This window comes from Myotis nattereri, assembly GCF_964212035.1.
Source record: "Myotis nattereri genome assembly, chromosome: 15".
Taxonomy (NCBI): domain Eukaryota; kingdom Metazoa; phylum Chordata; class Mammalia; order Chiroptera; family Vespertilionidae; genus Myotis; species Myotis nattereri.
The window spans coordinates 38,637,199-38,661,893 of record NC_138090.1 but is presented as its reverse complement, the minus strand read 5'-3'; the positions used below and the strand labels follow the sequence as shown (position 1 = coordinate 38,661,893).

Genomic DNA, 24,695 nt, shown 5'->3' with positions numbered 1-24,695 from the left:
GGGGACCAAGCCTGCAACCCAGGCATGTGCCCTCTACCGGAATCAAACCTGGGACCCTTCAGCCCGCAGGCCAACACTCTATCCACTGAGCCAAACCAACCAGGGCGTCAGTTTACTTTTTAAAAAATATATATTCTTATTGACTTCAGAAAGGGAGAGGGAGAGATAGAAACATCAATGATGAGAGAGAATCATTGATTGGTTGCCTCCTGCACGACCCCTACTGGGGATTGAGCCCACAACCGGGCATGTGCCCTGACCGAGAATCAAACTGTGACCTCCTGGTTCATAGGTTGACGCTCAACCACTGAGCCATTCCAGCTGGGAATGAGTCAGTTTACTTTTAAAACAAACAAAAATAACTTTAAAACAAACTTTAAAACAGTTTACTTTTAAAACAAACAAAAATAACTTGCCTAGGATTCTAGTCCTCTATACACATTTTAGTCCCATGAGTGCTATAAACTAAAGAACACCTTGCCTCACTATAGGCCTAATAAGAAAGTCCAATCATCTCCCAAGCCTGAGGCTGCCATGAAATGGTCTTCTTCTTCCCAACCACCATCTGTTTCTCTAGAGCAAATGTCAGTAAACATTTTTTTAAATTTTGTTTTATTGCTTAAAGTATTACAAAGAGTATTACATATGTCTCCTTTTTTTCCCTCCTTGACATTCGAATTTATTTTGCTTGTTTTTTTCAAATAAAATATATAATACAATTACAGAAAGTTTATAAAATTGAAAAAAACGTATGTATATATATACCATACATAGAGATTATACATAACTCTACTATTCTAAGACAACCACTACCCTGAGTATAATTTTGTTCAAACCTATAAACTGCTTTTATTCACTTATAAATATTTCCCATATTACGGTCTTCATAATGCTTTTTTATTTTGTTTTATTGCTTAAAGTATTACAAAGAGTATTACATATGTCTCCTTTTTTTTTTTCAGTAAACTTCTTTTATGATGGGTCAAATAGAACATACAGGTAGTACTTGCTTTGCATGCTAGTATTGAAATCATGCAAATAAACAGGGAAAAAATATGACTGTTTCAAAGGGTTTGATTCCGGTCGGGGCACATAGCAGGAGCAACCAATAGATGTTTCTCTCTCACATCAATGTTTCTCTCTCTCTCTCTCTCTCTCTCTCTCTCTCTCTCTCTCTCTCTCTCTCTGTCTCTCCTACCTTGCTCTCTCTAGAATCAATGAAAACCATATACTCAGGTGAAGATTAAAAAAAATAAGTAAAACAAAATTGCTCTGAGAGTTACTTTTTTGTGAAGGTTTTTGCCAGTGTTACTTCCCCTGCGACTTCATCCTTTTTGCCACATTTCTGTTGCTAAGTGGGCCCTCACTAAGGTCCGCTGGGGGCATATCCAGTCTCTCAACTGGAGGTAGAGTCAACATTCCCACAGTCAGCTAGTTATTCTGTCACTCCATTTATGCTCCACTGGAATTTCAGTTCTGGCATTATCACTTTTTTTCTTTGCTGCACTGGAATCTATTTTTGGCCAATTCCTTCTACTGATTAACCATTTATATAAACTCACATAGGTTTATCACTGGGAAACAAGGCGGCAACACAACTACATGCTTTGCTATATATGAACTAACAAATGTGAAAGGACCAATCACTGCTGTACGTATAGTTTATAGTGATTTGTGACTGTAGGACTGACTAGCAGGGGAAACCTGTACCCATGTACTTTCAGTTATTATACTGTGGTTACTGTATTCTGAGGCCTGTTGTTAAGGGACTGAAATTATTTCATGAAAGCGTGGTAATGAAAATTTTTGCATGTTGAAAACCCTGCAAAGCAAGGACTGCCATTATTCAAGAGCTGTGGGCTACATACTTTTTTTTTTAACTTTTAGTTGCAATTAAAAAATATTTTTTCCCCATCACCATTTATCACATAGTTCTGATTCAACTCTGTCATTGTAGCATAAAAGCTACCTCAGACAATATGTAAATGAATGACAAGGCTGTCATTCCAATAAAGCTTTATTACGGACACTAAAAATTTTATCTCACATAACCTATACATGTTTTTAAAAATTATTTTGATTTTCAACCACTAAAAAACATAAAAATCATACTTGGCTTGCCAATTATTTTTACAGTGTTTATAAAAAACTCCCTGTTCAGATTTTCCACCCTTACAGAACTCAGTCTTACATGTTTTGTCAGAAGCTACCACATAGATTGCTAGAGTTTACATTTCTTTAGCAGAACTGACCATGCATTCCTTTGCTAAAAGACTGTAGCACACCCTTTTACCAATAAAAACAGCTCTACTCTCTTCATTGAAGCCACTTAGAATTCTAAGAGATAATGGCCAAACAGAAATTATTTGATATAAAAAATCCTTGGAGCCCAGCCAGTGTTGCTCAGTGGTTGAACGTTGAACCATGAACCAAGAGGTCACTGGTTCGATTCCCAGTCAGGGCACATGCCCGGGTTGCTGGCTCAATACCCAGGAGGGAACAAGTCCCGGTAAGGGCGTGCAGGAGGCAACCAATCCATGATGTTTCTCTCTCACCGATGTTTCTATCTCTCTATCCCTCTCCCTTCCTCTCTCTCTAAAAATAAATAAAAACATTTTTTTAAATTCTTGAACATTTGAAAATCATATTTTATACACAAAAAATAAGGCAAAGTACAGTTCACTGTTCAGTATTCAAAAGCAAAGAAAGTAATGAAGAGTCATATAATTCAAGAATTTCAGCCGAAACCAGTTTGGCTCAGTGGATAGAGCGTTGGCCTGCGGACTGAGGGGTCCCGGGTTCGATTCCGGTCAAGGGCATGTACCTGGGTTGTGGGCACATCTGCAGTAGGAGATGTGCAGGAGGCAGCTGATCGATGTTTCTCTCTCATCGATGTTTCTAACTCTCTATCTCTCTCCCTTCCTCTCTGTAAAAAAATCAATAAAATATATTAAAAAAAAAAAAAGAATTTCAAAGACCAGGGGCAACTATTACCAGGGCTTGGTTTTCACAGATCACCACAGCTGAAAATTCACCACCAAGGCATCTTGTTTATGCCAATGAATAACTGTGAGACATTCACATAATGGAATAACCAGAGCTGTGAAAACAGTCCAATGTGTATGTGCTGGTACAGAAATATGGCTAAGTCTGAGATTGGGCGGGGGGGGGGGGGGGGGGGGGGGAGGTGTGTGAGGGGGGGAGCAAAAGAATGGTTTTTGTATCATAATTCCTTTTTTAAACTTTTAATTTAGACACATGCATGAATCTAACCCTCAAGGGAAAGGGACTAAAGGAAGGAGTCATTTACATACAGGTTTTCTTTTTCATCTGTTTTTGGTATAGTGTGAGCCATCAGTGGCCTTATCTGGACAGCAGATTATGGTCACATTTGTTTGCTTCATTTTTTCAGTAAAAAATTTTTAAACTACATGAATTAAAACTGAATGTATTAAATTCCCTAGTATCTGGAGCAGTACTAAGCTATAGTGTTTGTGAATAGCTATCATACATAAATATGGTGACCACATAATTGATTCTCATCAAGACACCTTTCAGAGTGTTAATAGTTACCCTGGGACATATGGTGATATTGAAGCATCCATCTTATATAAAAACTGCTGTTTGAAATTTTAACCCTGCTATTTCTGGCTTCTGTAGATGCTTGCTGGCTTAAATAATAAGGAAAATAAGACTACTCCCATTTCAGAGAGGCCATTAAACCTTCTCCAGACGAAGTTATCAGTGCTGGCGTCAGGCCAAGCCTTTGGTCAAGGTCTCAAAGCGCCAGCACATAGGGCCCTTTAAGAACTTGCAAAGGGAACCGGAAAAAAACCCATATTTGGGAGACAAAGAGGGTAAGATCGTATAAATATGAGAAACTTTGTGTGTGAAGGACCCAGAATTTGAGAGACATTTTCCTCTGGGCCCGCGCTAAATGTAACTCCATCTCTGTAAGCGTTGCTTGGTTCTACGGTTTTTCTGTAACAGTATAAACTGGAACCATCCAAGGTAAATCCTCCAAGCCATCCTATACACTGAAGGCACTAACTTGGAATGTGGTCCTTGCCCTCCAGGGGTTTATACTTCAATTACAGCCACAAGACTCCCTTGGGTAGAAAAGATAAGAAAAAAGGAACCACACAAGGTAAAATACTATAATCACAGCCTAATTCAAAGGGCTTATAAGCCATACAAGGAAATGACTAAAGACTCTGGTATAGGGGAGTGACACAATAAGCAAGAGTCATTTAGCAAAAGTGTGTAGACAGATTAGAGTCAATAGTTAGCCCGATAAAGGACCAAAGCTTGAAGGAATACCTGGCTCCCTTTTACCTGCTGAAGTTACCCAGGGGCATTTTCCTAACCTCCTAGTATTTCTTCATTCATAACATGGGAACAAAAATGTATAAGCCTAATAATAAAACTGGAAAATGTATAACTCACATATTTCTTAATTCACCAAGCCCCATATTCATTGATTTAGGCCTGCCTACTTAAAAAATCATGCAGATTTTAAAGACCTGGAGTATCTAAATCAAAGAATCTTAGGAGGTTTTAGGAAGATTAGGCAGTGCTTTCTGTGATACAATAAGAAAAAATATATTTGGTCTTTGACCCCCTGTTCCCCTCCCCACTCCTCACCTAAAACCCTTAAAACTTCCCGAGTGTTAGGAGCATCTTTTGTTCTAATATTTGGTCTGTGACCCAGGTTCCCGACACAAGAGTGTCTAAGACCCTGGGAATCTCTGGAGTGATAAAATTACTCTTTGTATGCTAATGAGATGATGGGGATAAAATTACTTTTTGTAAGCTAATAAGATGATGGGGGGAGGGGGGCTGGAGAGCTTCAAAATGGGGCTGTGCACCAGAAAGACCAAGGCAAGATTAAAGGTCTAGCTAGAACGTTCAGCTCCACCCTCCCATCCTCCAGGGAGGGGACAGGGGTGAGAAACTGAGTTAGGAGAGCTTCTGGGTTACTTAGTGAACACATCCATATGACTGGAGAGTGGCTGGCTCACTCCACACCCCAGGACAGAAGCTTCTGTGCTGGGGATCTTGCAAGACTTCACCTATGTCTCCACCTGGCTATTCATCTGTGTCCTTTATAATAATTCGGCAAATGTTGTTTTCCAGAATCTAGTGAGTGTTCTACTAGCAAATTATTGAACTACTGAACCCAAAGGTATATAAAAGGAACCCTCCATTTATAGCAAGTTGGTCAGAAGTACATGCGACAACCTGGGATTTTTAAGTGGCATCTAGGGAGGAGGGGCATTTTGTGTGACTGACCCCTTAACTTGTGGAGTCTGTGCTAACTCTGGGTACTATCAAAATTGAGTTATTAAAAAAAGAATTGAGTTAAACCATAGGACACCCCATCAGTGTCTGAGAACTTGAGAACTGCTTGATGTAGAAAAACCCACACATCTGGTGTCAAAAGTATTCTGTAGTAAACAGGACAGTTTTCACTTTAAAATCTTTTCACGTTAAGGGCTAAGAATGTTAGCAAGAGAACAATCTTGAGGACATTATAAATAAAACTCAGCCCAAGTTGATGTGAAGGCCTCTGTGTGTGATTTATACCTGTTCTGGATCTAGTTAGTATAAAAGTGTTATCTGGCAAGTTTGTTAGCAAAATGTCTCCCTATGTTTCCTGCTGAGGAATGCACCATTAACCTTGAGAGTATCTTGACAATGGCGTATCTGGGAAAGGGCATTTGCTCACTGTAATTTGAATTCACTAATAGGCCCCACTGAGCTAAATTCTGCAGGCTTGCTCTGATGCATTTTTTTTTTTTAATATGTTTTTATTGATTTTATAGAGAGAGGAAGGGAGAGTGATAGGGAGAAACATGGATCAGCTGCCTCCTGTACCCCCCATACTGGGAATCAAATCTGCAACCCAAGCATATCCTCTGATGGGGAATCAAACCAGTGACCTCTTGGTTAATGGGTCAATGCTCAACCACACCAGTCAGGCTCTGAAGCATTTCTTGAAAACAGTTCAAATGGGAGGGTTGTCTTTGACACACACAGGTTAATATCATAAGATTGTTGTGAAGGTTATAATAGTTTATGATACATTACAAGCGCTTAAAACATTTAGCACAAAGCTTTAAATAAACAGTAGATATTATACTTTTATGAAGACCAGACTAATATAGAGACAGTGGGAACGAAAGTAAAGAAAAGGATGACACACTTCACTAGAAAGTCCAACTGAATATGGTGACTGACAGGATATAGGGAATATGGAAAATCAAAAGTACAACCTCAGATTAAGGAGTTGGTCAAACCAGTTCAATCACTCCTTCCCTTGGATTTTCTGCTATGTACCATTTGCCATGACTGAGGTGACAAAACTCCTTATCTTCACCTGAAGTAAGGTAATGGCAAACTATCACACAGATCGAACTCCTGCACCATGAGATTATCATGAGATCAAGAGTTCAGGGACAGAAAGCCCAAGGGTGGGACTGGAGAAAATAAGAAAAAATACGCCTTCGTTACCCATTTGGACTACAAATATCTTTCCTCTGAAGATTGAGAGAATCTCATTGTATGAGTGAAGAGGTACTCAATGCCAGGGAGGTAAGCAAGCTGTTTTAATTCTACCATGCCAAATTCCAAAGTTGACATTTATTTTATAATCAGCCTTAGTTCACCTATTTTGGTAGCTAGATAGGTTCTACATACTTGAGTACTTCTGTTTACAGAATGGAAAACTACTAACTACCCATCTCCTCTACATCCAGGTGTCTGGAAGTTCTCATTAATAGGATAATTCAGAAACTTTAAAAAAACCCGTAGGTATTTATGAGGAAAGAACATTTAAATGGTCAAACCCAACTTCAATTATAAGGCTCATAAAATCTTAATGTTTTAGATATAAAATCTTGGCATTTTAAGATATAAAATATTTAGATAAAGTTTACATTTCATAAACTACCAACACAACACAAACCAGCACTCCTGCCCACCAGCATTTCATATTTATCACCCAAACAGGAGTATAAATTATACCGTTACTAAATTCATAATTAGAAATACAGTAGGCGATCTGAACAACTTGGAAACAAACAGTTTCAAAGTCTTTTATGAGACTGTTAGTTCACATTCAGGGGATCTTGACCTTGTTTGAAAAAATGAATCATTTTCAGAAACTGATAAAACCTAATGGACCCTCTTCCTAGAGCAGTGTTTCTCAACCTGTTTTTTACTATCACTCTCCACCCACCCCAAAGAGCCCTGACATGTTTTTCCTAGTCACCCCAGGAAATTCCAATACCACACATACTGTATACTTATTTATACAGAGTGGCCCTTTGAAAGGTCATAAACGATTGTAATATATAATATCTCCTCCATCCCCCGAACATGCCTTAGACAGTGGGAAACACATGGACAAAATATCACATGTAAACTTAGGGACTTCAGATTAAGGGGCTTCTAAAGACAGGGACCCAGGACCCCATTGATGAAATTCATCTCAAACATCTGAAAAACAACAATTAAAAATGTTTACCCTTATTTTTTTTTAAGTGATTTTTTAAAAATATATTTTATTGGTTTTTTACAGAGAGGAAGGGAGAAAGATAGAGAGTTAGAAACATCGATGAGAGAGAAACATTGATCAGCTGCCTCCTGCACATCTCCTACTGGGGATGTGCCCGCAACCCAGGTACATGCCCTTGACCGGAATCGAACCTGGGACCTTTCAGTCCGCAGACCGACGCTCTATCCACTGAGCCAAACCGGTTTTGGCTACCCTTATTTTTTAAAAAAATATATTTTATTGATTTTTTACAGAGGAAGGGAGAGGGATAGAGAGTTAGAAATATCGATGAGAGAGAAACATTGATCAGCCGCCTCCTGCACACTCCCTACTGGGGATGTGCCCGCAACTAAGGTACATGCCCTTGACCGGAATCGAACCTGGGACCCTTGAGTCCGCAGGCTGATGCTCTCTCCACTAAGCCAAACCAGTTAGGGCTACCCTTATTTCTTTTTATTGATTTGAGAGAGATTTGTTGTTCCACTTATTTATGCATTCATTAGTTGAATCTTGTATGTGCCCTGACCCTCTAACCAACTGAGCTACCCAGCCAGGGCGATCCTTATTTCTAAAACTGTTTCTTCAAAAGTTCCTGGCCTCACATTCCATCACAGGGAGTTTTCAAAAAGATCTTGTCAGAAACAACACCTGAAATGACATTTGTGACCAGGATCATACCAAGATATCCATAATCCATAAGCTAATGATTCTAGACTCATCTATGAATTAGTCATATGACCAGTAGGCCACCAAGGCCTCCTGGGGTTAATGAAGTCAGTTTGGTGTGACTTCTTCAGAGTTCTCTCCCCCTCACATGAATCACAGGCTCCTATACCCCTTATTCGGCCTTCCTTGTCAGTCTCAGCACATGGCAAACAGAGGCGTGGCTGTCTGGCCAACTACCAAGAAGATAAGCTTGAGCAAGCAAATGGTCTGGGGATAGGTAAAATGAGAAACAGGTGGGGCAGCAGCAGTGAAAGAGAAGCTGGCTTTTTCTATCACAGGCTGCACTTTCAAATGCTGACCAGGACAAAAGAGTGTTTCTGATGGAAAGTATCTTTTTCCACAGAAAGGTCCATTCTCCCTCAGTGGACCTAAAAGCAAGACCCTGAATGTTCTTTGGGGAATGTTGCCATTTGAGCTTCAAAGCCCATGTTTTCAGTAAACACCAAATCTTGCCTTACTTTTCTTCAAAGTACTCATCCCCAGATCTATATTCATTGTTCATTTCTTTATTGTATTGTCTTCATCTCATCACAATTTAATTACCATGGACTGTGTGTCTTTTTTTTCAGTGCTCTGTTTCCAGGGCCTAAAAATAAAGCTTGGTATGTGCTCAATAAATGTGCTGAATAATTATTTCAAACTGTCCTGGAACCACTTTCTTGCCTGCAAGCAGAACAAGAGCCTCTTCTATGGCAGACAAGAATACCAGAAGATGCTACTTTGGAGAATCCCCAGCTGATCACCAACACCATATACACATTTGCTCCTATCTATCACTGTGTCTTTGACCATCCAGGGGTGTGAGAAGAGAAAAATGTACTGACTAATAACACACTTATTAGAGATTTGCTGAAGTTCACCCTTTTAGTAAAAATTCTGGGGAAACTGTAATTAACCCAAGAGTTTGATGGAAACTGAAAATCACGAGGTTCTCAAATGCTGCATTTGTCCTCAGCGTAAGTCCCAAAAATAAATCCCAGGCTGGGATAAAGGTATTGGCAACAGTTACTATGCCAATATACAATACAACTGACTACTCCCTAAAGGAATTTTTGAGGTTCTACTCTGCAGAGTAATATATTACTGTCCTTGAATTGATCAAAATTACTATTTGGGGGCCCTCCAAATACCTGGGGAAGAGAGAAAAAAATTACGCACATTTGTGGTCACCTGATAAAGGGTTTTCCACTCCCCAACATCAATAACACACATACATACACTCATTGTCCAATTTATAGAGTTGTTTTAGCCACCTCCATTTACTAAATGGAGCATATTCTTAAGGTGGAAGTCACAGCTCCAATGTTTACAGATAAAAAGGGTAAGCCAAGTGAACACACACACACTGAGGGTAGTAACTAGCGGCTAGCTAGCCTGTCCAAAAGGAGGGATGGGGCCCAGCCCATGGTGATTTGTGGGAAGATAGGACTGGTGGCACCAGATCTTCATATTTTCAGGGAAAGCCAAAATACAAATTTTCCTATTAAAAATTTACACTTTCTTTGTGCTTTCCATGATTCTCCTCTCACATGCTTATCATTATCACATCAGTCCCAGCCTCCTAAATTACCTCTCATACCCATCATCCTGTCTTGTTACCATTTCCCTTTCCCCAACTCTTGGGGGCCTCTCTATTTACGACCTATCTTAAGTAAAATCTCTCCTTTTCTCAATCACTTTGACTTTCTTATCTCTAACCTAATCTGTTCTCCCCTGAAGATATGCTTTCTCTTATGCCCTTCTAAGTGGGTAGGTCACCTTGCTCCTAGGTGCTACTTCCAGACATTCTGCCTCCATCCTCTCCCCAGTCCCCCAGCAAAGAATCTTATCCTCAGAGCAGATAGTATCCACCTTGTGCATCATCTCCTGACCCAGGCCATTACACCTCACCTCTCCATGATTTTAGCTCCAGGCTCACTGCCACTCCCCCTCTTCCCATCATAATCCTCAGTGATTTCCATATCCGAGCCAGTGATCCTTGAATTATCCTGACCTCTATGAAGACCTCCTCTCCTCCAATGATTCTATCCTCCCCCAGACTCTTCCATGGTCATGCCTAGGTCTTGTCTTAATAACTGCAGTCTTGCTCTAGCCAGTTTGGCTTAGTGGATAGAGTGTCAGCCTGGGACTAAAGGGTCCCGGGTTCAATTCCCATCAAGGACACACGTCCAGGTTTCAGATTCAATCCCCAGAAGAGGAAATATGCAGGAGGCAGCCAATCAATGATTCTCTCTCATCATTGATGTTTCAATCTCTCTCCCTCTCCCTTCCTCTCTGAAATCAATACAAATATATATTTTAAAAAATAAAAATAACTGCAGCCTCTTCAGAACTTTAGTTTCACGCATCTCATTCACTGCCCACCATGTCCTATCTTTCTAGTTCATTCCCTCCAAAACCTCAATTTCAGCAATCCATTGGCCCTACGACCCTTCCATGACTCCTCAACGCCCTCATGTCTTCACAGATTCAATTCCTTGACCTACTAGTATAATCAGCCCCTAAACATTTGTCCACTACACACTTTTATCTGACAGAGCCTATGCAGCTCCACCCTACTTATCTGACAAAGCCTATGCAGCTGCTTGTGGCTGGAGAAACACCTCACTCAGGGAAAATCAAAGCAATCAGGAAAGAAGAAGAAGGGGAAAAAAAGGTAGAAAGCTTTCAAACAAACAACTTCAGATAAGCAAGGGCATTAGTTGACCCAGCCAAACAGGAGTACCTCTGAAAGGTCAGTAGGTCCAGTCATCTGCAGCAGCCAGGGAGGCCACTGCAGCCAGACCTGGCTTTGTCAATTACTATTTTGTGACCTTAGATAAGATCTGTAACTTCCCCACACCAGGTTTTCTCAAGGATTAAATAACACATGGAGAATTCAGGCCAGTGAAATCATTTGGTCTGGCCCTGCCAAGGCATTAGGGGTGAATTAAATGTTTGACCAAACATAGCAGGCTAATTTGTAAGTTGATAATTTTGTATGGCCCTCGAATGGTGTTATAAATATCCAAATGGCCCTTGGCGTAAAAAGGTTCCCCACCCCTGAAATACAGATGCAGAGTTAGCAATAGATGTTAGCCCCAAACTCAGTTTTGACAAAGTCCAGGCCAGGTAATTGGAAGGTACTATACATCCTTAACATAATTACTTCATCTACATAAGTCCAGAAGGGCTGACAAATCCTGGTTCAGACTGCAAGAATAATGAACAAAGAATAAGAATAATGCATTCCAGCCCTAGCCGGGTTGGCCCAGCGGATAGGGCGTCAGCCTGCGGACTGAAGGGTCCCAGGTTCGGTTCCGGCCAAGGGCACATGCCTGGGTTACGGGCTCGATCCCCAGTGTGGGGCATGCAGGAGGCAGCCAATCAATGATTCTCTCTCATCATTGATGTTTCTATCTCTCTCTCCCCTCCCTTCCTCTCTGAAATCAATAAAGAAATACATTTTTTTAAAAAAGAATAATACATTCCTAATTCTTATTCCTCTAGAGCTGAGGCCTTGACATCCCCAATAACTCATTTTTTTCCTCTGTCTCAGGCAAAGAGAAATTAAGTTTGATGTTTCTATCTCTCTCTCCCCTCCCTTCCTCTCTGAAATCAATAAAGAAATACATTTTTTTAAAAAAGAATAATACATTCCTAATTCTTTTTTTTTTTTTTTTTTTTTTTTTTGCCTGGGTAGGGGCAGAGCCAGTGATCGCTGGGTCTGGGGGTCCCCTTCCCAGGACATTCCTAATTCTTATTCCTCTAGAGCTGAGGCCTTGACATCCCCAATAACTCATTTTTTTTCCTCTGTCTCAGGCAAAGAGAAATTAAGTTTTCAGAAGTCACTGCAGATGATGACTTGTTGCACACCCATCGGCTTTCTCACTTTTCACCTAATAGGCTGGCCTATGCCTATAACGCCACTGGCTCCTGCCTGTTTCTCTCACCTCACATCCTACTCCAATTCTCCCATCCTCCCTTTCTGCTCCAGCCACACACACTGGCTGGCTAGCTCTCCTGGTCTTCTCCTTCAAAACCACCCTGTGTTTTCTAGCCTCAAGGACTTTGTACTCCATAACTTCCAACTGGACACTCACCCCTAAGGTCTTTGTGTGGCTGCCACCTCCTCACTTTTCATCTTAGAGCTCAGATGTCGCCCTCTTCAGAGAGAGCTCCCCTGACTACCAAACCAAAATGACCCCCATCAGGCATATTTTTATATGGCTCTTACAGGGGTCCTGCAGGCTGGCTGGCTTCTTTGTTCACATGCCAAGCACCCACCTGAGAGGGGTTGGGGCTAGAAGGGGGGCACAATTCTAAGAACACGGTCTTGTTGAAGGATAGAAAAGACTACGAGAGGAAGCACAGGAACATAGATATTTATATGTCTGGGTCACAGGGCAAGTCATAGAGAAAGAATGGCAAGAGAAGCAAATTGCCTCAAAATATACACATGGAATCTGAATAGTGTACTTTTTGAAGGGAAAAAATGAAATTTGGAACCTGTTGTTTGTTCATAACAGAGAATAAAATTTTAGGTGATTATATTGGGAGGAAAAGTGTCCCCCATCATCTTACATCACCTCATTTGTGTACTTCGCCCTGTTCATTTACTTCTTAGTAATTTAATATTGTGATGAGTGCTCTTTGTTTAAATGTTTACTCACTGTCAGTCTCTCCCACCAGATTATAAGCTCTGTGAGTGTAGGGACCTGGCTTGTCTGAGTCACAGCACTGTCCCTGAGACATAGCAGGGCCTCAAAAAGTTTTGCTGAATCAATGAATTCTTTCAACAGTTATTTTCAAAGCCCACTTGTGCTTGTCTTAAGAAGTTCAGGTTCTAACACCTGTTCAAAAAGACCTTTCAAGCAAAAATTCCTTAAGAATGGAGAGGTTTAAATCCGAACCTCTTAAAGGACCAATCCAATAATAAATCTAGGCCCAGCTCCTCAAAACCAATATTATTCTTTTTTTTAATTCTCACCTGAGGATATGTTTTTTTATTGATTGTAGAGAGGGAGGGAGAGGAAGAAAGAGAAACATCGATGTTTCATCGGCTGTCTCCCGCACGAGCCCGAGGGGAGTAGGCTGGTGGGGGAGGGGAACCAAACCCGCAATCTAGGTCCGTGCCCTGACCGGGAATCGAACCCGCAACCTTTGGTGTCCGGGATGATGCTTCAACCAACCGAGCCACCCGGCCAGGGCGCCAATACTCTTCTTATACCCTGGCATCTGGCAAAATTTCTCCCCTCCAACACTTTTGCTTTTCTTCTTCTTCCTGTTGACTTCACCGAGAATCACCTTCCTTCTTGGAGGCGCTCCACGGCGGCTGAACCAGAAAGGTTTCTCAGGAGGCTCACGTCCCAGCTCTAAAGAGGCGGGGGTGGGGCCGGCTTCCCAGAAGCAAGCTGCCAGCAGGTCACCTACCCAACCCCCTTCCTCACAGGCCTGGCCGCCCAAGGTTTTCCTGAGCCTTGGGGCTTCGTGCGGCCAGGACGCGGCTGGCCTTCTGGGGGGCCTCTCACCCCTTCCTGCCACGGGAGGGGCCGCGCTACCCGCCGGCGACACGCCGGTCTCGTCCCTCACCCACTGGAAACTCTCAACGCAGACTCCCCCGCCCGGCCGCACTCCCGGGAGCTGCCAACCCCTTCAAAGACTCCCTCTCCCGGAGCTGGCTCCACCACACCCCCTGTGAGCTTCACCAAGTCGCCCCTTTCCTCCCCCGCCACTCTCCCCGCTCAGACCTTGTCCAGGGTCCCTCGGATCCCACCTTACCCTCCACATCCTGCCCCTAACGTCCCGCCTTCGGCCTCTCGGCCTTCCACTCCTCCCTGGAGACCCGCTCGGGCACTCACCGTGGACGTCACGTTCTCCGTCGGCCGCTTCGGCCCCGAAGAGGAGCAACGATGTCAGCAGGGCGAGGAGCGCCGGGCACCGCCTCGGCCCACACAGCTGCGCCATGACTAGCTCCACGGGCCGCGCGCAGGCGAAGCCTCCAGCCGCTGGCCGTTGGGGTCTCGCGATCGGGTGCGAGAAGCCCCTTGCCGCGCACGCGCACTGGAGCGCCTCGCGGGCAGGTGCGGACGCTCGTAGAGGGGTCGCGCTGGCGCTGGCGCAGGCACTGGCGCCGAAGTCTCCGGAAGAAAGCGCCTTTCTCTGCCTCCTACGCCCACACGCGGGAGAACGCTCCTCACTCGCCCTTTGGCCCCCGGTGACACACAGCGACTGCCCACCGTTCAGAACCCCACCACACGGCAAACGGCTCGGTGGGGGCTGGAGCCAATGGCGGCCGCCTGGAAGGAGACGTCGAAGGTGGCCTGGGAGGGGGCGGGGAGCACCTGGCGCAGGCGCAGGCGCAGGGAGCAGGCACCTGCGCGGCCGTCCTCTCTCGGCGCACCTGGGCCCGCCCCCTGGCGCTGGGGAAAGGCCCGGGCTAAGGTTGGCTCCGCCCCGGTTAAGCCTGGCTTGCGGGTAGGCGCATGCCCGCTGAGCCCGGGCTTCCTGCTACCCTTGCTCTGGGGCTGGTTGATGAAGACCCAGTACCTTCGCCCAACTCCAAGTGGAAGCAGGGGGCGCAGACACGCTCCTCCTGAAAAGCTGGCTTTTTGCCCGCCTCAATTCAGTCTTCCTTTGAGGAAGAGAAATTTATTTTTTTCTAAATTCGACGTTCTCTAAGCGCCTCGTCGGAACTTGGTAATGCAGCACTGACCACGTCAGACTAGTCCCTGCGTCTCTAGTCTCTAGATAGGAGCAGCCACAGGGCAGAGTGACTAGGGATGTGACGGGAAGCACAGGCCAAGTGATCATGAGCTGGTGTGGTGGGTGATGGGAAGGAACCCAGACACATCCCCCATTCAGTGTGAGCTTCTCCGGAGGAGGGGATGGTCTTACGAATGAACACCAGCCTCAGGCTCTGCCTCTACAGTTCCCAGTCCTGAGAAGTAGATAAATTATTCACCAGACTGGGATAGGGGCAGCGATAGGGAAGCACAGGCAGAGTAATCAGGCCCTAAAGGGGGAAAGCCCAGAGGCAGTGCCTGACCCAGCGTGGGGGCCAGAGAGACTTCCTGGAAGAGAATCTCAAAAGGTGGATGGAGTGGCACAGTCATAGGAGTAGCGGAAAATAAAAGAGACCTATTGAGCTGGGCAGTGGAGGGGAGCCCACGAGGAGGTGGTTTTGAAAATGAACACTGACAAAAGGGATAATGGACAAACATTCCAGGAATTAGAACAGCAAAGCAAAAAATCCTAAGATAAGAAAGACAACAGTATGTTATAGGAGCCAGGGCCACTCCCACTAGTCAGCCTCCCTCCTGACATATTAATACAGGGGTGGGCAAAATAAATAATACAGGAATAAACTCTGTTTCCTGTAGTTACAACTATAAACCTATTTTCATCCACCCCTGATATGTGAAGAGCCTTAATTGGGTAAAATGGTGTTTACCTTAAAGTTTTATGCCAGCCATCTTCTTTAATCTTGCAGTGAGGTCCTGGAACTCCAGATCAAGATTCCAAATGTGAGCCCAAAGATCTCCCCAGCACCTGAGCACCCCTTCCCCTATCCTACTAAGCCCAGGCTTGAACTAGAAGACTGAGAAGACTGTAGTAAGAGGTGAGGCTGTTGAGGTGGCACAGGCATATTCATTCATTCATTCATTCATTCATTCATTCATCTATGCCTTCCTTCTGTACATTCATTGAGTAACCACTGTGAGTCAGGTACTGTTATAAATGCTTGAGAAGATACAACAGCAAACAAAGCAAAACTTGTGTCTTGTTGGAACTCTCTTTATAATGTTGGGAACAGTGGTGGAATTTTTTTACACCTCCTCCTCTCTAATAGAAAATTATTTTCAATAATTATTTTATTATTTCATTTTAAAGTTAACAATTGAAAATGAATAGATTTCAATTTTTAGACATATTACTCAAATTCAGTAGAATATGTCAAGTATGAATAAAAATTTGCATTTACCAAATAAAAATATTACACCTTGCAGTTCATACCCTGATTCACTGTTTTAAAATTTAAACACAAAAACTCTAAAAGAATAGAATGGCAGAAGAGTTTCTTCATCTTTAGGATCATAGTGCTATCATTCTAATTTCTAATCTGTTATTTAAATGTAAGAATATGTAGAATCACAGAGATTAGAGGCTCAAACTGTGCCTGACACAAACCCAAATGATTCTAAATTGTTATGAACTTATTTTCCAAGTGGACCATAAAGCTGAATCTTTAGATGTTAGAGGTTACCCTAGCACAGTGGTTGGCAAACCGTGGCTCGCGAGCCACATGCGGCTCTTTGGCCCCTTGAGTGTGGCTTTTCCACAAAATACCACGTGCAGGGCGCGCATGTACAGTGTGATTGAAACTTCGTGGCCCATGTGCAGAAGTCGGTTTTCGGCCTGGGCGAGTCTATTTTGAAGAAGTGGCGTTAGAAGAAGTGGGGAGTGTCCGTTGGGCGAGGGGATACACAGGGATACGCAGCACGGGGGAGGCACGCACAATTCATGCATGAGTTGAGTGAGCCAGTCAGTCAGCAGTCTCATTGTGCAGTGGTTAGTGCTAGTCGCGTCCGCAAATCGCGCGTGGGTGACAAAAGTACCTATTTGAAGCGTAAAGTTACCTGTATTTTTCCAACCAGCTGCAAACCCTACAGGTATTTTTGTCATTAATTTAAGAATTGTAATTCTTGCCGAAACCGGTTTGGCTCAGTGGATAGAGCGTCGGCCTGAGGACTGAAGGGTCCCGGGTTCGATTCCGGTCAAGGGCATGTACCTGGGTTGCGGGCACATCCCCAGTGGGAGATGTGCAGGAGGCAGCTGATCGATGTTTCTCTCTCATCGATGTTTCTAACTCTGTATCTCTTTCCCTTCTTCTCTGTAAAAAATCAATAAAATATATTTTAAAAAAAAGAATTGTAATTCTTTTGTGTTGGTGGCTTTATTATTATAAAATGAAACATTTTTTTAGGTGCCCTGTTTGAGATGGCTACAAAGAAGAAGCAAAGAAAAACAGAAGACAAAAACCGTGAATTTAAAGTTGAATGTACCTACCTATATAGTTTAAGTTTAAAAAATTTGGCTCTCAAAAGAAACTTCGATCGTTGTACTATTGATATTTGGCTCTGTTGACTAATGAGTTTGCTGACCACTTCCCTAGCTGGTTTGGCTTAGTGGTTACTGCATGCACCTATGGACTGAGGGGTCCTGGGTTCAATTCTGGTCAAGGATACATGCCTGGGTTGCAGGATCGATCCCCAATAAGTGGTATGCAGGAGGCAGCGGATCAACGATTATCTCTCATCACTGATGTTTCTCTCTCCTCCCTTCTTCTCTGAAATCAATAAAAACATATTTTTTAAAAAATAGAGGTTAACACTGGGAGTTCTATATACAGGCCAACCTAGGAGATACACTGGATTTGGTTCCAGACCACTGCAATAAAGCAAGTATAAAGGAAGTTGTTATCTTTTTTCTGATGGAGGGTCTTGCCTTCAATTTGTAAAAAGCATAACATCTGTGAAGTGCAATAAAGCGAAGTGAAAAACAAAACAATAATAAATAAATAAAAACAAGGTATATCTGTACTTGTTTCCCTGTAGAATATTGTGGCAAATAGATGTTGGGAAGCCCCCATGTTCATGGCCTGTATAATCTCCTCCCCTCAAGTGTGAGCAGAACCTGTGGCTTGTTCTAACCACTAGAATAAGGCAAAGGAGGTTCATGATTACATTACATTATGTAAAACCCTGTGTTAGTGGACTGGAGAGAGAGAGAAAATCTCCTTGCTGGCTTTGAAAGAATTTACTACATTGTGAGAGGACCTATGGAGAGGACCACACAGCAAGGAACTGTAGATGACCTCAAGGAGCTAAGGAACTGCATGGACAGCCAGTAGGAATATGAAGACCAAATCCCTCAAGTTATTAGAAGCAAATCTTTCTTTAGTCGAGCCTCTGATGAGACCACAGCCTTGGCTGATACCTGGATTGCAAACTGGTGATTCTGGAGCAGAGGGCCCCAGCTAAGCCATGACTGAACTGATCCACAGAAACTATGAGATAATAAATGTGTGTAGTCATTTATTGTGCAATGATAGAAAATGAATACAAATACAATGTTTGCTAAAGAATAGAGTAATAAAAAATCTAATTTGAAGTTTACCTATATAAGTATTGTTAAAATTCTATAGTAACTGTTTAGTAAATAGGACAACAAACGATTTTTTTCCTGGGGGTGGGAGGATCATTTTATCACGGATACGGTATCGGTGCATGGTATAATAAAAGCTTTTGGTCATTTTTATTATTTTCAAGTTCTCTACAGACAGTACATCACTTATTGCCTGTACCCAAGGTGGACCACTCACATTGCCCTCCTTTTGGGACACCACTAGTTGGAAAACAGACAGTAAATAAAACGTGTAAAAACAGGGTGGCTAGAGAAGACCTCACTGAACAGATGACATTTGAGGAAGATATAGGAGTGAGCCCTGTGGATCATTCTGGGGAAGAGCTTTCCTGGCCCAGGGAACTGCCAGTGCAAACCTGCTGGAATGGAACCATGCCTGGAGCTCTGAGTGTAAACAAAGGGGCTTAGTCTTCAGCTCAGGGCAATGAAGAGCCATGGACAGTTTCTTTGTAAATATAACAGCTTTATTAAGATATAACTCATCAAACAATTCACCCTTTTAAAGTGCACAACTCAATGTTTTTTTGTATATTCATGGAGTTGTGCAACTATCACAATTTTAGAAGATTTAATCAACCTCAAGAAAACAAAAGAATAAAAAAGATGCCATATTTTTTAAAAAAATTTTTTATTGATTTTTTTACAGAGAGGAAGGGAGAGGGATAGAGAGTTAGGAACATCAATGTGAGAGAAACACCAACCAGCTGCCTCCTGCACACCCCCTACTGGAGATGTGCCCACAACCAAGGTACATGCCCTTGACCGGAATTGAACCTGGGCCCCTTCAGTCTGCAGGCCCAGGCTCTATCCACTGAGCCAAACCGGTTATGGCAGAAATGCCATATTCTTTAGCAGTCATTCCCCCTGCACCTCAATTCTCTCAGCCCAAGCAACCTAAATATTTCCTATAAATAGTCGTACAACATGTAGCCTTTTGTATTTGGATTCTTTCACTTAGTGTGTTTTCAAGGTTCATCCATGTTGTAGCATGTGTTAGTACTTCATTTATTTTTATTAATGAATAACGTTCCATTGTACGGCTGTATCACATTTTATTTATCCATTCATCAGTTGATGGGCTGGGTTATTTCTATCTTTTGGCTATTTTGAACAATGCTGCTATGAAAATTCATATACACATTTTTGTGTGAACCTAAGTTTCCAATTCTCTAGTACATACCTAGGAGTGGAATTGCTGAATCATATGTTAACTCTAAGTTTAATATTTGGAGGAACCAACAGACTGTTTTCCAAAGTGGTTACAACATTTTACATTCCCACCATCAATGTATGAGGGTTCTGATTTTTCCACATCCTTGTCAACACTTAGTATTTTCCATTTTTAAAAAATTATAGCCACGCCGAAACCGGTTTGGCTCAGTGGATAGAGCGTCGGCCTGCAGACTGAAAGGTCCCAGGTTCGATTCCGGTCAAGGTCATGTACCTGGGTTGCGGGCACATCCCCGGTGGGAGATGTGCAGGAGGCAGCTGATAGATGTTTCTCTCTCATCGATGTTTCTAACTCTCTGTCTCTCTCCCTTCCTCTCTGTAAAAAATCAATAAAATATATTTAAAAAAAAAATTATAGCCATCTGTGGCCAGGTGGCTCAGTTGGATGGAGAGTCATCCCTTACACCAAAGTTTGCAGGTTCAGGTCTCTCAGGGTATGTACCTAGGTTGCAGGTTTGATCCCTAGTCCAAGCACATATGGAGAGGCAACCAGCCTATGTTTCTCTCTCTTTCCCTTCCTCTCTCTCTCTAAAAATCAATAAAATGTACACTCGGGTGAGGATTTAAAAATTTTCTTTTAATAACAGCCATCCTACTGGCTGTGAAGTGGTATTTCATTGTGGTTTTGATTTGTATTTGTCTGATAACTAATGATGTTGAATGTCCTTTAATATGTTGATTGTCTTTCATATATATTTTTTAGAGAAATGTCAATTCAGATCTTGTCCATTTTTTAAAATATATTTTATTGATTTTTTACAGAGAGGGAGAGAGATAGAGAGTTAGAAACATTGATCAGCTGCCTCCTGCACACCCCCTACTGGGGATGTGCCCGCAACCAAGGTACATGCCCTTGACCGGAATCGAACCTGGGACCCTTCAGTCCGCAGACTGACACTCTATCCACTGAGTCAAACTGGTTAGGGCCAGATCTTGTCCATTTTTATTTATTTTATTTTATTTTTAAAAATAAATCTTTATTGTTCAGATTATTACAGTTGTTCCTCTTTTCCCCCCATAGCTCCCCTCCACCCAGTTCCCACCCACCCCTGCCCCCCGCCACTGTCCTCATCCATAGGTGTATGATTTTTGTCCAGTCTCTTCCTGCATCCCCCACACCTCTTTCCCCCTGAGAATTGTCAGTCCACTCCCTTTCTATGCCCCTGTTTCTATTCTATTCACCAGTTTATTCTGTTCATCAGATTTTTTATTCACTTGATTTTTAGATTCACTTGTTGATAGATATGTATTTGTTGTTCATAATTTTTATCTTTACCCTTTCTTCTTCTTCCTCTTCTTAAAGAATACCCTTCAGCATTTCATATAATACTGGTTTGGTGGTGATGAACTCCTTTAGCTTTTTCTTATCTGTGAAGCTCTTTATCTGACCTTCAATTCTGAATGATAGCTTTGCTGGGTAAAGTAATCTTTGTTGTAGGTTCTTGGCATTCATCACTTTGAATATTTCTTGCCACTCCTTTCTGGCCTGCATAGTTTCTGTTGAGAAATCAGCTGACAATCGTATGAGTACTCCCTTGTAGGTAACTGACTTTTTCTCTTGCTGCTTTTAAGATTCTCTCTTTGTCTTTTGCTCTTGGCATTTTAATTATGACTAGTAGCCCAGTCCCTCAGTTATTAAACATTTATCGGCACAACACTGACCACATTGGTGGTGGTGGTGGTCTTGTCAGAATGTGTTATATTATGCAGATGAAAATCTATTTAAACAGATTTGATGTAGATATTTTCAAAGATGGAATAATTGTCCCTGTCAACTATTTTAGTTGATTCCTATCTTCAGTAATTGTCATCATTGCAAAGTTTTCAGTCCCCATATGGATTGCTGGATATAATAGGTCATGCGCTGTCCCTGTCCTTTGTAGCCTTTGTGACCTTAAGGACTCTAGTTTTCCATTTATATGTTTAAGTACCAACCTTACCGGCTTAAAAATGTAAGCTTTTAACACTGCTCTCTCTGTTCCGTATCCTTCCGATGAAAAGTGGAGTTGGGTTGCAGCACAGGAGAGAAATTCAGAAGGGGAATATTGAAGTAATGACTTCAGTAGGAGAAGAGGGAACCTATTTCCCTGGCCACAGGCGCTGGCGCCCTGGACCACAGGGCTGGCAGCTTCTCCGGGTGGCTGCAGCCTGGGACCTTGGGTGGGTGGCTTGTCCATCTCCTGGGCTGCAGCCAGCCGCAGGTGCTGGCACCTGGACCAAAGGTGGCGGCTTCTTCTTCTGGCGGCTTCTTCTTCTGTGCTTCCAGGGAGGGCAGTCAGTTATGTGTATATGTGTGTGCATGCAAACATAGGCGTGTACACATGTACATGTGGAAATCTGCTGAGCAAGTCAAAACCATAGAAGAGTTGCCCCCTATCTCTTGAATCTTCCAGAGATATCCCCCACTTTTTTATTCTATCATTACTGGAGAGTCAGTATTTGCGGCCAGCCAGCCAGTGACTCTCTCAGTGTCTATTTCTGACTTCTTCTTTCCCTGTCTGTCTTCCAACCTCTAATCATATTTCCACCTGGATGCATCATTTTTACTCCCAATATGCTGTATAGAGGAGTCAGGATGCTGTCTTCCCATGAATAGTACTCAGTAACAAACCAATTGCATTTTAGTTGGGCAATGCCCCTACCCACCCTTCAAATCCCTTCCACCATGCATTTCTGTTTCCCTTTTTGTTTGTTGGATTGTTCTGCTGCTCCTTCTCCTAACCCCACCACCCTTGGATCGTAATGTGAAATTCTTTTACCATGTCAAGAAATTATTAAAAATACAGGTACTTTGAAAAAAAAAATACAGGTACTTCTCTGAACACCGGCTGGGGGTGGCAGGGAAGAGTTGGCTGCCTGCCCCGCCCGGCTTCTCCAATCACCGATCACCACCCGGCTTTCCTAGGGCCGCCTTTGCCCTGCCACCCAGCTCTTGCCTGCCGCCTGGGTTTCCGATCACCATCAGCAGCAGGCGACATCTTCCGTCCTTCCCCTTTCGCCTCCCAGCATTGCGCCTATGTAAGCAAATTAACCGCCATCTTTGTTGGCGGTTAACTGCCACCTTTGTTGGCAGTTAATTTGCATATCGTCCTGATTAGCCAATGGGAAGCATAGCAAAGGTATGGTCAATTACCATGTTTGTCTATTATTAGATAGGTCCCACCGGTTTGGCTCAGTGGATGGAGCATCGGCCTGCGGACTGAAGGGTCCCAGGTTTGATTCTGGTCAAGGGCATATACCTTGGTTGCAAGCACATCCCCAGTTTGGGGTGTGCAAGAGGCAGCTGATGGATGTTTCTCTCTCATTGGTGTTTCTAACTCTCTATACCTCTCCCTCCCTCTCTGTAAAAAAATCAATAAAATATATTATTAGATAGGATGTGTCTTGGTGTGGTCCTCTTTGGGTTCCTTTTGTTTGGGGTTCTCCATGCTTCCTGGACTTGTAAGTCTATTTCTTTCACCAGGTAGGGGAAGTTTTCTGTCATTATTTCTTCAAATAGGTTTTCAATATCTTGCTCTCTCTCTCCTTCTGGCACCCCTACAATTCGGATGTTGGTGTGCTTGAAGCTGTCCCAGAGGCTCCTTACACTATCTTCATATTTTTGGATTCTTTTTTCATTTTGCTTTTCCGGTTGGGTGTTTTTTGCTTCTTCGTATTTCAAATCTTTGACTTGATTCTTGCAATTCTCTAGTCTGCTATTAGATCTTTGAATATTATTCTTTATTTCAGTCAGTGTATGCTTAACTTCTGACTGGTCCTTTTTCATATTCTCGAGGGTCTTACTAAATTTATCGGCGGTTTCCATAAAATTCTTGAAAAACCTTATAACCGTGGTTTTGAACTCTATATCCAGTGGTTTGCTTTCCTCCATTTCTGTCATTTGTGACCTGTTTCTTTGTCTCCGCATTTTGGCTGCTTCCCTGTGTTAATAGAGTGGCTTTGTGTGCTAGGTGTCCTATAAGGCCCAGTGGTTCAGCCTCCCCAATTACCTGAGGTGGACACTCTTGGTGCACCCCTTTGTGGGCTTTGTACACAGTCTTGTTGTAGTTAAGCCTTGATTGTTGTAGGTATCACTGGGAGGAATTGACCTCCAGGCCAATTGGCTGTGAGAATCAGTTGTGTCTATGGTGGGAGAACTTCTGTGCTGGAGACACCCTTATGAGGCAAGACTTGCTTCCGTGGAGCTTTGGTGCTGGGAGCCGGTCCATCCTTGCTGCTTGACACAGTCGCTGCAGGAAAGAAACATCTACACAGCATATGTTTCAAGGGACCTGGCATATATAGCATACTGTTCTTAATATGTTTGCTCCCCTTAGTGCTATGTGTTTTAACGAAGGTCACCTCTCAGAGAAAGGTTGTTTCCTCAGGTAGGGATTTTTCCCTGAAGTTAGGGAGGGGATAAAATTCCTTAACTAAGTGCCAGGCGGGTAGTTAATCACTTTAACTACGAACAATCATGTTTAAGCTACATAATCTTTACTCCCTGGAATAGAGATAAGAAACGCCCTAACCTTTGGAATAGAGATTGATAGGATTGGAATCAACTGGTATACATACAGATGTAACAAGAAAACAGGACACAGAACCTACACAGAACCTAGACACAGAACCTACACAGAACCTTGAGACAGAACCTAGTGAGAGAACATGGCAAGAGATCCTGGACAGAAACTGGCCACAGAACCTAGAGACAGAACCTAGTGAGAGAACCTGGCTGAAGAACCTAGAGACAGAACCTGGCTACAGAACCTTGATAGAACATGGCAAGAGAACCTGACTAGAACCTGGTGACTGAACCTGGCAAAAGATCCTGGACAGGACCTGGCTACAGAACTTGATTGGAGAACCTAGCCAGAACCTGGCTGAAGAACCTGGCTACAGAATCTGGTGACCGAACCTGGCTGGGGAACCTGGCTGGAGAACCTAGCAAGAGAACATGGACACAGAACCTGGCCGGAGATCCTAACCAGAACTTCACTGGAGATCCTGAACAGAA

The 24,695-nt window shown here is 43.0% G+C and overlaps 1 protein-coding gene across 2 annotated transcripts in view; it reads right to left on the bottom strand.

Annotated features, from left to right (window-relative positions):
- SPINT2 (serine peptidase inhibitor, Kunitz type 2) overlaps window positions 1-14,786 on the bottom strand; it is a 30,521-nt gene extending 15,735 nt beyond the window's left edge. The window contains exon 1 of one of the 2 annotated variants that reach the window (XM_081106883.1): window positions 14,125-14,786. In XM_081106883.1, coding sequence (XP_080963009.1) covers window positions 14,125-14,230 — 106 coding nt within the window. In that variant the 5' untranslated portion in view covers window positions 14,231-14,786. The remainder of the gene's footprint in view (window positions 1-14,124) is intronic. The other variant, XM_081106884.1, reaches the window with a different exon arrangement.
- Between the last annotated feature and the right edge of the window lie 9,909 nt (window positions 14,787-24,695).